The sequence below is a fragment of the Rhagoletis zephyria genome, unplaced genomic scaffold (genome assembly GCF_001687245.7).
Source record: "Rhagoletis zephyria isolate East Lansing unplaced genomic scaffold, Rhagoletis_zephyria_1.1 Rzeph_scaffold_03229, whole genome shotgun sequence".
NCBI lineage: Eukaryota > Metazoa > Arthropoda > Insecta > Diptera > Tephritidae > Rhagoletis > Rhagoletis zephyria.
In genome coordinates, this window is record NW_016160312.1 from 32,864 (window position 1) to 45,537 (window position 12,674).

At 34.3% G+C, this 12,674-nt stretch overlaps 2 protein-coding genes across 3 annotated transcripts in view; both read right to left on the bottom strand.

The window, feature by feature from the left end:
• Nucleotides 1-644: 644 nt before the first annotated feature.
• Nucleotides 645-10,456, bottom strand: GATAd (GATA zinc finger-domain containing protein GATAd). Of its 2 annotated transcripts, none has more exons than XM_017623508.1 (9): nt 10,374-10,456; nt 8,718-10,258; nt 8,000-8,134; nt 4,495-5,761; nt 4,305-4,423; nt 4,059-4,244; nt 3,753-3,993; nt 3,223-3,359; nt 645-1,619 (listed from the first exon to the last, which is right to left on the bottom strand). In XM_017623508.1, the coding sequence occupies exons 2-9, from the start codon at nt 9,366-9,368 to the stop codon at nt 1,452-1,454; spliced, it is 2,904 nt and encodes a 967-aa protein (XP_017478997.1). In that variant the 5' UTR covers nt 9,369-10,258; nt 10,374-10,456; the 3' UTR covers nt 645-1,451. The 2 variants fall into 2 exon arrangements, with proteins under 2 accessions (XP_017478997.1, XP_017478998.1); XM_017623509.1 differs by lacking the exon at nt 10,374-10,456 and having other exon boundaries at nt 8,718-9,419; nt 9,952-10,170.
• Nucleotides 10,457-11,587: 1,131 nt separating this feature from the next.
• Nucleotides 11,588-12,674, bottom strand: part of LOC108368631 (phospholipid phosphatase 6) — a 2,611-nt gene continuing 1,524 nt past the window's right edge. The window contains exons 2-3 of the mRNA XM_017623518.1: nt 12,660-12,674; nt 11,588-12,425 (exon numbers count right to left, since the gene is read on the bottom strand). The exon at nt 12,660-12,674 is cut by the window's right edge and continues 1 nt beyond it. Of these exons, the coding sequence (XP_017479007.1) occupies nt 11,805-12,425; nt 12,660-12,662 (624 nt within the window). The 5' untranslated portion in view covers nt 12,663-12,674 and the 3' untranslated portion in view covers nt 11,588-11,804. The remainder of the gene's footprint in view (nt 12,426-12,659) is intronic.

Sequence of the window (12,674 nt, forward strand, 5' to 3'; positions counted from 1 at the left end):
TATGTATGTATATTGAAAGCGTTGCTTAAGTTTCCCCGTAAAGCAATTGTTTTTTTTTGTTTTGTTTTTAAATACTCGTGTATCTGCTTCTAATACTGATAAAACAGCGCAAACATAAATTAACGATAAACGTTTTAAGTGGTGCAGATATTAAATAAATATTTTAATTATTCGTTAATATTTTTTAGTATTTCTTAAAACTTACTTTTGTTATTTGTTTTTTTTTTTTTTTTTAATTATCATTATATATATTTTTTGTTTGTTTTTGGTGCACTACCGTGAACAGTAAGTTAAGTATATGTAATAAATAGGGACGATTACAAGCTTAATTACAAATTTATTAAATGTACTTAAGTATGTACATAATATACATATTTAATATGCTGTTGTTGTTGTTGTTGTTGTTGATGCTAATGTTAGACATTACTCTCATAATATTATTTTTTGCATGCTCGTAAGCACATGCATGCATACTACAACAATGCAGAGGTATGTACATACATAAGTATATGCACATGCACCTTGAGTTTGTACGTGCGCACGCATATGCTTTATTTCTTTTGAGAAAAACAAGGTTTGAACTTTGAGTAATAAGACCTTTCTGTGATTGTCCATTAATATATGCGAATTAAAACACCCTGTACTTATGTGAAATTTGTATTGCTTTCTTTTTTTTTTAATAAGATTAATAAGTTCGATATTATTAGATTAAATGTAAGTAATTATCACATGATTCGCATATAGGCAAGAGATTTTAAAGTGAGTGAGTGTATTATCTATTTTTTGAGTGATTTTTCAATCGTTTTTGTTTTATTTTCTTTCTCGTTAAGATTCAAAACTGCTCTTTTTGTTGTTGTTTGCTTTTAAATATGTACAACTCTTATTTCCATACATACATAAGCATGTGCAATTAATATGTATGTATGTACTAAAACAAGCGATCCTATTATTTAATTAAGGGGTAGTATTAAACATTGTCATTGTGGTTCAAAAAATACTGAAGCTTTGATTTTTTTCTTTTTTTTGGATTTTTTTTTTTACTTTTAATTACAATAAATTATTAACTTATAAAATTGTATTTAAGTATATATGCCCTTGGTTAAATTAATTAATTAATTAATTAATGTTAAAACATCGCTTTACCTTCCACTCTATATAAACATTATTTCATTTCTGTTTTGGTATTGGTTACTTTTCTTACTGTTTCTGCTCTGTGTGTAATTTTTTCCCCGTTTTCTTTGATTTCTACAATTTCAGATTTTCTTTTTTTTAATTTTATGTTCGTTTTTTTTTTGTAATTTGCGTTTTGCGTTTGCTACCTTTCTTGCTTGCGCGGCACTCATAGTCTTCTACTTGCTAAATTTTCACGTTCTCCTTTTTTTTTGTTTTGTGTTTTGTAACTTATTTTTTTCTTTGTAATTTCTGCTTTCTTGTTATTTTGATTTGGCGTTTTATGTTAACTTAGTATTATTTTCACTGGAGACAAGATTGAGAGGTACTAAAAAATCGTCCATTTGATTGAATTTTACTTCAATCGAACCTTGTTGTAGTTTCTTTTTCTTTAACAATCCCTCTTTTATCATATTCGCTTGTTCCGCGTCCATGTGTCGCTTGTATTTCTGAAAAATTTATATACAATTTATAGAAAATATAAGTTTTATTGCTTAAATTGGAGGAAATGATGTATGGAATGGCATAATGAGGTTAGTTTAGGATTAAATAGATATCAGCAGTGGGTTAATACTGGGTCATGACCAAAAAAGAAGATGGAAAACGAAAGAAAATTCTAAAAAAACGTTAGATAGTATTTAAAAATTAAAGGGCTGTATTCAGTTCTCAAGAAAAATCACAAGAAATATTTTTCATTACAGCTGTTGCTTGAAAAAGTTCTTTGCTTTTGCTGCAAATTTTCTTGAAGAAATAAATAAACGAACATTTTTTTTCCTGGGAGCTTCTGGTTTAAGAAATTTGATTGAAAAAAATATTGACGTGGGCGCATAAGTATGAGGGTATGCCATTAGTTGCGCATGAAATATTTAGGGTATGTACAAAATATATGTATGTAGTAAGAATGTTAATCCCGGCCTGTTTAAGGTCCCAAAAATGCCGGGATTCTTGATAAATAATCCCGGGATTTTCGGGATCTGTAATTTCTACTGATGGCAATAATAGATACTCCTTTTCTTGACCAGTATTAGCTATATTTCTTTTTTTATTTAATAGTTAATTTTTTTTTTTATAAATGTCTAGCTCATTATAGTAAATTCTAAACACAAATATCAATATATTCGCGAAACCATGGGCCAAATATGGTAAAACTGCGTTTTTAGTTTTTCACTCTGACGTCAGTAATTCAAAAATAATTTAAAAAATTCAGAGAAATGTGCTTAGAGAAGAAGTATGGGTATCAAACTAATGAGGAAATCCTGTAGAATTTAAACAGATTCAAGTTTTTTGTGCAGAAGGACTGGTAAGTATTGAAAATGTCTTTTAAAAATGTTATCCTTGAAATTTGGCAATATTTGTTTTTGAAAAAATTATATGTTAAAGACTTAAATAAACTCGAAAACATCCTCGGTTTTCGTCCTTCTAACTTTATCAGCTTAAAAAATTACATATTCGTTCTTGTCAATCCAAAAAATTTAAGTTTTTTTCAATTCTAAAGAAATTTCCCCTTGCATTTGGCACCCATATTTTTACTCTAAATTGAATTGAGTTTTTTCAATAATTTTTGGAATTAATCATATCTTTGAAATTACAAAGCACTTTAAAATAAATCCTGACGTCAGAGAGAAAACATAAAAACGCCTCTTTAAATAAAAAAAGTAGGTTTCGAACCCATTTATTTATTATTGATTTTATGGTTGGAGAGCTTCTCAAACAATATAGAAGCAATTTTTTCGATTTAAGTTGTTGAAAAGTAATGAATATCTGAATCCAGCGATCATGATAAGGCAATCCCGAAAATCCCGGGATCGGAAAAAGCTGAAAAATTAACATCCCTAGTCTGAGTATGAGTGTTAGCATACGAAACAAGTGCAAATAAAGATACCAACATAAATAAGCTATTAGCAATCGTGTTAGTATATATTACGGAATTACTTTTCAAATAAAACTAAACAAATACACATGAGTATAAATTACATTTGTTGTTAATAAAAGGAAAAGAAATAAGAACAAATGGCAAACTATTATTAGTGAAAATGATAAGAAATCACTTACCGCAAAAGCTAAAACAGATGTCTCTGGATTTTCAACAGTTAAAAACACATTCTGCTTGAGCTCAACTCCTGAGCCACTCGTACCACAGACGGGCATTTTACATAATACTTCGGAAGGCGAGCTTGAGCGTTTGTTTTCTAAGTTGGAGATAAAAGCCACCGTTAGTATTTATAGTACAATTATTATTTTTATGTAAATAGAAGTCTTTCATTAGAAACAGGGATTATATTTATTGATGGGCAATTTTGTATATTAATAAACTCTTCCTATTACAAAATTTTCAGTCACATTTCTGACGTTTGTTAGTTTGCATTTTAATTTTACTTTTCTTTTTTTGATATAGAATTCTAACGCTCTCCAAATTCTCTGTTATATGCGGTGTTCAATATTTTTGTATTTTTGATAAAAGTTAATGCAAAATTAACTGCGATATTTTTTAAACATTATTTTTTAAGTAATGGTATGCCAAAATTTATATATATAATAAATATATATAATAAATTATATATTTAAATAAATATCCATCTTACTTTTCTTCGATTTTTCACATTCCTTCGGACGTCTTCGACGTGTGTGTATCGTATCGCGTCTCATCGAATGCGGCCGATTAACGCCATGCAATTTAAAGTATAAACCACAAGCATTGCATACCATTTCACCACGAATACTACGTCTCCAAATAGTCGTAGTAAGTGTACCACAATTGGAGCAAGACATATCTTTTGGATTATTTATTATGCCAGCAGTGCCAGCGCCAGCATTCTTGTTGTTCTAGAGAATACATTTAATTTGTTATTATTTTAAAAAACTTTACCACACTATCACCAAAATATTACCTTTTTCTCTTGCATTGATGCAGCTGCCGCTGCAGCTGCCGCCGCAACAGCAACATGATTATGTGTACCTGCATTAATCTCGAGATTTTGAGCATTAACAGCCAACACATTGGGCAGTTGTTCGATTGCATCATTTTTCGTCGGACATGTTTGTTTTCTTCGGCACAATTTATTTAGGTTATCATTCTAAAAGAAAAGAAACTATTACTTAAAAAAAAAAAATTTAAAAAAAGGCGGGTCACCTACCTTCAGTAATGCCATCGGTTGCTCAGGTACATTCTCAGCTGATATTGCAGTTGGCGGCGCAGGGAATACTAGCGATTGATGTATCATATGCCTTAGTAGCTGATTATTTTCGTTATTTGCTGTAATGGTGGCGGTGTGTTAGTAACAACAAAAATTTAGAAATAAAATAATAATTTCTCTTAGTACTTACCAGCCGATCTGGCAAGCGCCTGCCACAATTGTGTGGTCGCAATATCCGTTACTTGCTCTTCTGATGTTATACTGTCCGGCGATTTGCGTTCATTTAGCATTGAACTCATATCCATTTCTAAACGATTCGAATCGGAACTCTCATCGGAGTCTGTGTAAGCTACTGCGCCTACAGCTGCTGTGGCTGCTGGTGTTTCCTTTCTATTTGGTATTGGTAATTGAGTACTACTACAAGGTATACTTGTATTTTCAATTCCTCCTTTAATAATACTTGCATTTTCTAAATCTAAATTTACAGGTTGGGTATGTGTTTGTTGTGGTTGTTGGTGGTGTTGATGCTGTTGTTGCAATTCGAGTATTGTAGGACGAGTGTAATGAAGTAATTGAGATACGTTTGTTGCTGTTTGTTGAGTGTTTGAGAATTCAAGTTTCGGCTTTTTAATTGATAAGTCTATTTCCTTTCCATCTTGTAGTGTTGTTGTAACTGTTGATGTTACTACTGTTGTTGTCTTTTCATTTGATGGACGTTCAGTTTTTATCACAGAATTTTTAATACTTTCATCTGTTGTTTGCATTGAAGGTAGATTTGGAGACTGGCGATTCGAGCATGGTGGTGATATGATCACTTTTTTACTAATATCCATAAGCACAGCAGCCGTTTCGAGTTTTTGTTGCAAATTTCTAATTTTCTCAATATTCGGTAAATTCTCGTTCTTCATATTTATCAAATTATTTGCAATTGTATTCGGCGAAATGACACCATCATATTTTAAGGGGTTATCATTGGAATAATACGCTGCGGCCGTTTGATTTCCCAACATTTCTTCCGTTGTTGTAATTACTGTCGTAGGTGTTGTTGCTGTTGCTTTGGCTGTTCCTACAGGCGCAGTTAGAGAATTATTAAGTTCGCCTGAACGCGGCTGAGGCGGAGGCGGTGCAGGTGGCGCTAGTGGTGGTGATAGCGCACTTAATTTCTTCATTATGGGCGGAGTTTTCGAAGAACAGGACGCTGTATTGTAAATGTCATCATTTTCGTTTATATTCGGCTTTTGAAGCGATTTAGCGACGGCTACGGTAGCTGGTATAAATGTACAAGCTTCAGTATAATTTTCGGCAGTAGGATTTATTGGTTTATATCCACCAAAATAACTTTTTGATGATTTACTTAATTCTGTTAAAGCCTTGGCTGCCATTCTCTCCGAAGAAGACTTTCCGCATGGTGGTGATCTTGAAATGCTTGTGAAATGGGTGTCACTTCCCATAGAATTCTGTGAAGGAAGAAATGCAAGAGGGATTATGTTTTGCTTCTCAGGATTTTGAAATATTTAACATTTTAGAATAAGCTACTAGACCTGGAATAAAGGACTCTTTATGACCATGGTTTGCATTCATTCCATAGAAACTTAATAAGACATTCATTCAAGATAATTAGTGCGACGCAAACGAATGTAATAAACAGGTGCTTCTTAACCTCTACGACAATGCGGGAAAGGGAACTTAGGTTGTATGCACTCTGTCTAAACCAGACTAGTAGAGACTCTGAAATAACGTTTAGTGCATAAACGACTTATTACAGTTACGCTACATCAGTAAATTGATGTACCAGTTGGGGATCGTATAGAAGTATTTCGAAACCGCGGTTGTTATTTCATTGTCTTGTCCAGTCAAAAGTGGAATTTATGTTTTTAATCTGATAGAAATATTATTGTCTAACATATAAAAATGCCATATTTAGAATTGCAGGAACGACCTCAGCTTGTTGCCTAAATCGGCTAGGCTAGCAATCGTAGTTAAGCTCAAATAACCGTGGAATCGTGCTGTTTCGACATGGTCGGGTCTATGTAACCCAGATTTATATCTGGCCAAGGGTTGTTTCGGTATTTTCTTTTTTTTAAACAAAAACAAAGGAGCGAAGAGTGGTAGCTGATTGAGTTTAAGGAGGCAAGATAAGAGGTGGATGCCTCTGGAATGTGGTTGTCTCTCGTTGAATGTTGTTATAGCCTGTCTGACAACGTCGGGATAAGTGGTTGTGCAATGGAGGTGTGAATATATTGTCATTTCATAGAGTTGCCTTCTGCGCCTGTAGGATCCAATACTGCTTACCTCACCAGCCAAGCAGCCATTGACTATTGAACAGGAATTGACGTACCCTTGCAGGGAGCATAAAGTCTTCACTATGTGGGAGGTGAGCAGACGACATCAGAAAACATCCCTTTTTTGTCCGTGGTGCATTATTTACGCAGAACTGTAATTTCTTTCACTGCAACCTTTCAGTTCCCAGTTACCTAAATGGTGCAACATATCTTAAAATCAGTTCGCCAATTGTCTTAAACATTGCGAACTTTAATGGCTCCGTATTTTATTTGCGGCAGCTAGGTGAAGGAGAGCAAGCAAACGAAGCTAACACCTACATTTCAGGGTTATTAAGGCCGGTCCACATAGAACTTTCGCGTTGGCTTTGGCGTTGGCGTTGGTTTGACAGAACGCACGTTAAAAGTATGCTTGCTGCAATGAACGCTTGGCAGCGAATGCTNACGCCTCTAGGATCCAATACTGCTTACCTCACCAGCCAAGCAGCCATTGACTATTGAACAGAAATTGACGTACCCTTGCAGGGAGCATAAAGTCTTCACTATGTGGGAGGTGAGCAGACGACATCAGAAAACATCCCTTTTTTGTCCGTGGTGCATTATTTACGCAGAACTGTAATTTCTTTCACTGCAACCTTTCAGTTCCCAGTTACCTAAATGGTGCAACATATCTTAAAATCAGTTCGCCAATTGTCTTAAACATTGCGAACTTTAATGGCTCCGTATTTTATTTGCGGCANTTACCTAAATGGTGCAACATATTTTAAAATCAGTTCGCCAATTGTCTTAAACATTGCGAACTTTAACGGCTCCGTATTTTATTTGCAGCAGCTAGGTGAGGGAGAGCAAGCAAACGAAGCTAACACCTACATTTCAGGGTTATTAGGGTATTTGCGTTTACTTTTAGATTCAGATCATCAACGGTGAACATATCATAACTTCTTTATATTGGAATTTATTCTACAATCAATCCTATATCATTTTTGCTATGACCCACCTGTTTAGAAAATTTCGTTAACTCCTTTAACGTAAAATCTGCCTTTTGAGCCATCAATCGAAAGTTCCAAAATGCATTCAATTGAGCTCTGCAGTTGCGGCATACAATGGCTGGCAAGCCATCATTTCGTGAAATCTAGAAAAAATAAATTAATTGTTTTACATTAGCAACTATTATTTTTAAAGCTTCAATTATATTTTGTTTGCGTTTAATAGGTATATATGAATGAATGTATGAACATATTTATCACGGTTAAATCTCATTATCAAATCCTACTAAATATGGCCACCACTTTGATACTTGGCAACNGTATTTGCGTTTACTTTTAGATTCAGATCATCAACGGAGAACATATCATAACTTCTTTATATTGGAATTTATTCTACAATCAATCCTATATCATTTTTGCTATGACCCACCTGTTTAGAAAATTTCGTTAACTCCTTTAACGTAAAATCTGCCTTTTGAGCCATCAATCGAAAGTTCCAAAATGCATTCAATTGAGCTCTGCAGTTGCGGCATACAATGGCTGGCAAGCCATCATTTCGTGAAATCTAGAAAAAATAAATTAATTGTTTTACATTAGCAACTATTATTTTTAAAGCTTCAATTATATTTTGTTTGCGTTTAATAGGTATATATGAATGAATGTATGAACATATTTATCACGGTTAAATCTCATTATCAAATCCTACTAAATATGGCCACCACTTTGATACTTGGCAACTCTAGTGGGGGCAATCTCTGCAGACTTGTTATCGATACTTGCACAACAACGATAACACACAGCGTTATTTACCAACAAAAGGAGATTCACTGCACGTGCTGTACTGTACTGATATCACTTGATAATTTCATCAGATGCCGATATGATAACTCCTTTCGAAGGCACACATATGCAAGCACACACTAGAGCTGCACGAAATGTTATCTTCCAAATGAAATTTTCACTCAACACATTTTTTTCATTTCACATGCTGGTTATACAAATATAATTTTTTATATTAGAATTAAATTTGTTGGAAAAACGTGCAAATACACAGGTTTACCAGTTGTGCAAATATAAATAAGCCGGCAACCCTGTTTGTTTAATTATTGTCAGTGGTGTCGTAATCGGATCTCTTACTTATTACGTACCTTTATAGAGAGACAGCTGAGTATTTGAATGGTAATATGTGGTGATGAATCATCATGGTTTTCCTTCTTGAACACCTCCTCTCCCAGAGACATGCCATCATTGCTTTTGCCTTCTTCGTTATCATTGGATAATGTAATCTTGTGTTTCACATGTGTGGCGTTTTCTGCATGTATTTGTGTATTAGACGTTGAAAAGCCCCCCGCTTCGTTATTTTCCAATGATTTGGACATCAATTGACTGATTCCATATGTAGAAGTATCAGTTGCAACAATGGAAGAAGGCACAATCGGCACGAGTGTACTTAGATTATTATCTGATATCTCTTCCTCACTCTTGAAAACTGGTACAGGCGATTGAGATTGGTTATCAGAGCCACAATCATTTTTTGTACTACAACTGCTCTGTGGCCTCCCAAATTGTTGAGGATGAATATGATGGTGGTGATGGTGATGGTGAAACTGTTGGCCGAGGATATTTGCATTTGCAGGGGCTTCTTTTGTTTGAATATCATTGCCAAAAGGCGCTGCCGTCGTAGTTGTAGCTGTTGCTGATGATGAATTAAATATTTGCAGCACCTCAACGTCATGCTCTTTGACCAAAGTAAGGCATAAACGACAAACTTGATAGAACTTAGGTGGTACATTACACATAGTTATTGGATTATGGGAAATTATTTTCACACAATTTAAGCACTTCACAATCTTAAAACAATATACAAAGTTATAAATTAATTAATAAGATTAAAAAAAGAACGCCTTTTTTAACACATCCGAACAGATTCACAATAAAATCTAATAATATGAAGGCGCTTTGGCTATACAACTATTGTACGTTCAGCCAGAACAAGACATTTTGAGACATTTCTCTCACACACAAGAAAATCCAGAGTTTCCGTTACACGAAAATAACTCAACGCAATGCATGCAAACACCAACACAGAAAAATCGTGATAAAATCTAAACGTGTACACAAATATGTAATTATCACACATTCACATTCAGTCCAACAATCTATCTATCTCTGCATATATAAAATAATACAACTGGTATATGCTCTTGTTTTGTGTTTATTGAACGAGTTGATCGAATATCCGCTTTTTTGTTTTGTTGAGAGCGCTTACGCATCTGCATCATATCAAACGATGTTGCCAACATTTAACAACTCCGCGCGTTGCAGCAGCAGCACTTCTTATCGTCCTTATCACTTCTTACTAACACTAAATAGATACTTAACGGGTATATATTCCCTTTATTTCAACGTTTTGGTAGGTAAAAAACTTTTCTCAACCGATAGATTACAACGATTTTTCTACATCGTCAACAGAAACTATAGTTTTTCGCGTATTTGAGGCAGACCGAATCAATCACCATGATTACAAGGCAACGAACAACACCAATCATGTACAGTATTGCCATGTGCCAGGGATAATTCCGCAAGAACCCTGCCATTGCAGGGAGCCCAACTTCAACTGTTGCGCATCTGGGATCCACAAACACCCTGTTGCTAATTTATTTTTTCTACAGTGACTTCTGACTGCACCCTGTAGTAGAAAAGGACGCGTTTTCGTGAGAAAATTATATATTTTCATGGGTATATGATTATTAAATACATAATTTAAAGGCTTAAATTTAAACGTTCATTTACTTATAACTTACTTGTCAAAAAATATTCAACAATTACAGTTTTCAGTTATTCCACACCCTGTTTTGTTTCGCAATCGATTTTTTCCCGAATTCGCAAGATAAGTAAACTTCAAACGTCTTTTTTGGCGCGTTTAATCTACATTCCACTAGAAAATTTTCCTCATTTTGGTGATATCTATTTGTGCCGGAAGATTAATTGCTGAAGGTTTTGCAAAATGAAGTCACCTAAACTATATGTAATAAAAAGAGGTAAATTTAGTTGTACAAAATATTTATAAAATGCTAATAATACCTCATGGTTGAATATGAAGCAGCAATTGTGCAGTTTTAGAAGCCTTTAAAAGGACACCAAACGTATTGGTGTAAAGAAAGCTTTATATTTGGCTCATTGGAAGCTTGGGGTTATTTTTTTACAGAAGTATGTCGTCTTCGAATAGGAGTTTGCTATTAGCAACATTAATTGCTGATAAGTCTTGTGAAATTGAAATTCGCTTCAAAGTTGCATAGCAAAGGAAGTGACAGAAAGTTGCGCCGCACGCTTGAATGACAAAGCGTTTGCTAGCAAGAAACGCGTAGAAGCGGGCATGTTAATTACCTGCAGTTAGGCATTGATTTAAAGATAAGTTTACCTACTCCAGGAATTTCGGGTACATCATAACCTTTATCAGAAAGGAGTTCTACTACAACTAAAATTGAGTACTAGTTGAATCGTTTTTGTCCACTATAACATACATATGTTGGGTCAACCGAGATTAACCTCTAAAACTTGTGAAATTATTCCTTACAGATGGACGAAAGGAGGACATACATTTTGATAAAATTACTTCACGTGTGCAGAAGCTTTGCTATGGACTCAACATGGATTTTGTTGATCCGGTAAATTCTTATTTTTTTTTTTTTTNATATGGCAGATATGGTTTGTTCCCTCGAAAATAAGGACGCCTGCATGTCTTGCGGATCGTAAAGTGGATATTTCTATGTTGAAGATGTTTTGTATTTGTTCTCTCGTAATATTTCAAAAATAAATTGTATTGTTAAGCATAAGTTATTAAAACAAAAACTTAATTGTATTTTATTTCCTTCTACCGTAACCTATGAAGGTAGTTTAACTTGTCGCAGGGAAGAAGGGTCCGATAGAGTAAAAATTTTTACCACACTATCTAATTTACAAATTTTATACAGAAAAGCAAATAGAACTGGGAAAACCTACAAAGAAAACACAATCATACTTATCGGTATTTTTTAATAGGTGTGATAAAAAATCTTAGGTGTAAGCGCATATCACAAATATGTGGTGTCTTATTTTGTTTACACATCAGCGAGTCAGCCACGGTAATTTTTTTTCTTTAAAATGCATTTTTGTTGGCTTTTTACTATTCTCTTGGTAAATTTAAAATTTTAACAAATATGCATTACTGGGGTATTTTAACAAAATGAAAGAGATTAAACCTCGTCTGCAGGCAAATAATCGTTGGTTACATAGTTGATAATATTTGATGCCGTATTTTCACTAATCCATAAAAGTCCAATGAAAAGCGCCTCCACAACTCCAACCGTCATTCCTCCAACAACATCCAATATGTAGTGACGGCTGAGTAATACCCTCGACAAACACACACTCAACGTCCACGAAACAATAGGTATCCATAGTATTTCCCAGACAGGGTTTAGCACGACGAAAAACATGAGGATGAATGCTGACCTGGACGCATGCCCAGAAGGAAAACTAAACTTGTCAGGTCCCAAAGTAAGCATATCCGAACACACTGAGGGTCGCCTACGTCGGAATATAGCTTTCAACACGGCAATTACTATTATATCAAAAATTAGGCCAAAGAGTAGATTTAACTGCATTTGGTAGAGTGATTTGCTGTCCGCAATCCAAATAAAAGCCAACCAACTGGTCAACCAAGCGATGCCATTGCATGAGATTTCTAAACTTTTGCAATACCGACGTAGTTTTACAAACGGAATATATTGGAAGACAAACGTAACCAATTTTTTCGTCCATATCACATCTTGTTTTAATACTTCTTCCAAAATTAGCGAACGTTGTTTTGTGCCCTGAAAAATACAGATTTTGAATAACGTGAGAATACGCATATACTTATGGAAATAATAATCTGCGTAAATGAATCAGGCCGGGCTGCAAAACCTGGCTGATGATAGTGCAACGGACTTGTAGAGGGAATTTATATCGCCTTATTTGAGCGGCTTTACAACAAAATATTTACGTGGCGACAACAGTAATTGAATAGTAAACTGCCACCAAAGTGTCCACTTAAATATCGTACCTACCATTATTTATTAACT

Bases quoted from the DNA above. Each gene is read 5' to 3' on its own strand.
- GATAd (XM_017623508.1), bottom strand. From the start codon at position 9,368: ATGTGTAATGTACCACCTAAGTTCTATCAAGTTTGTCGTTTATGCCTT. The intron at 3,360-3,752 runs GTAAGATGGATA...TCTCCAACTTAG, and splicing joins ATGTGAAAAATCGAAGAAAA to AAAACAAACGCTCAAGCTCG. The intron at 1,620-3,222 runs GTAAGTGATTTC...TAAATTTTTCAG, and splicing joins CATCTGTTTTAGCTTTTGCG to AAATACAAGCGACACATGGA.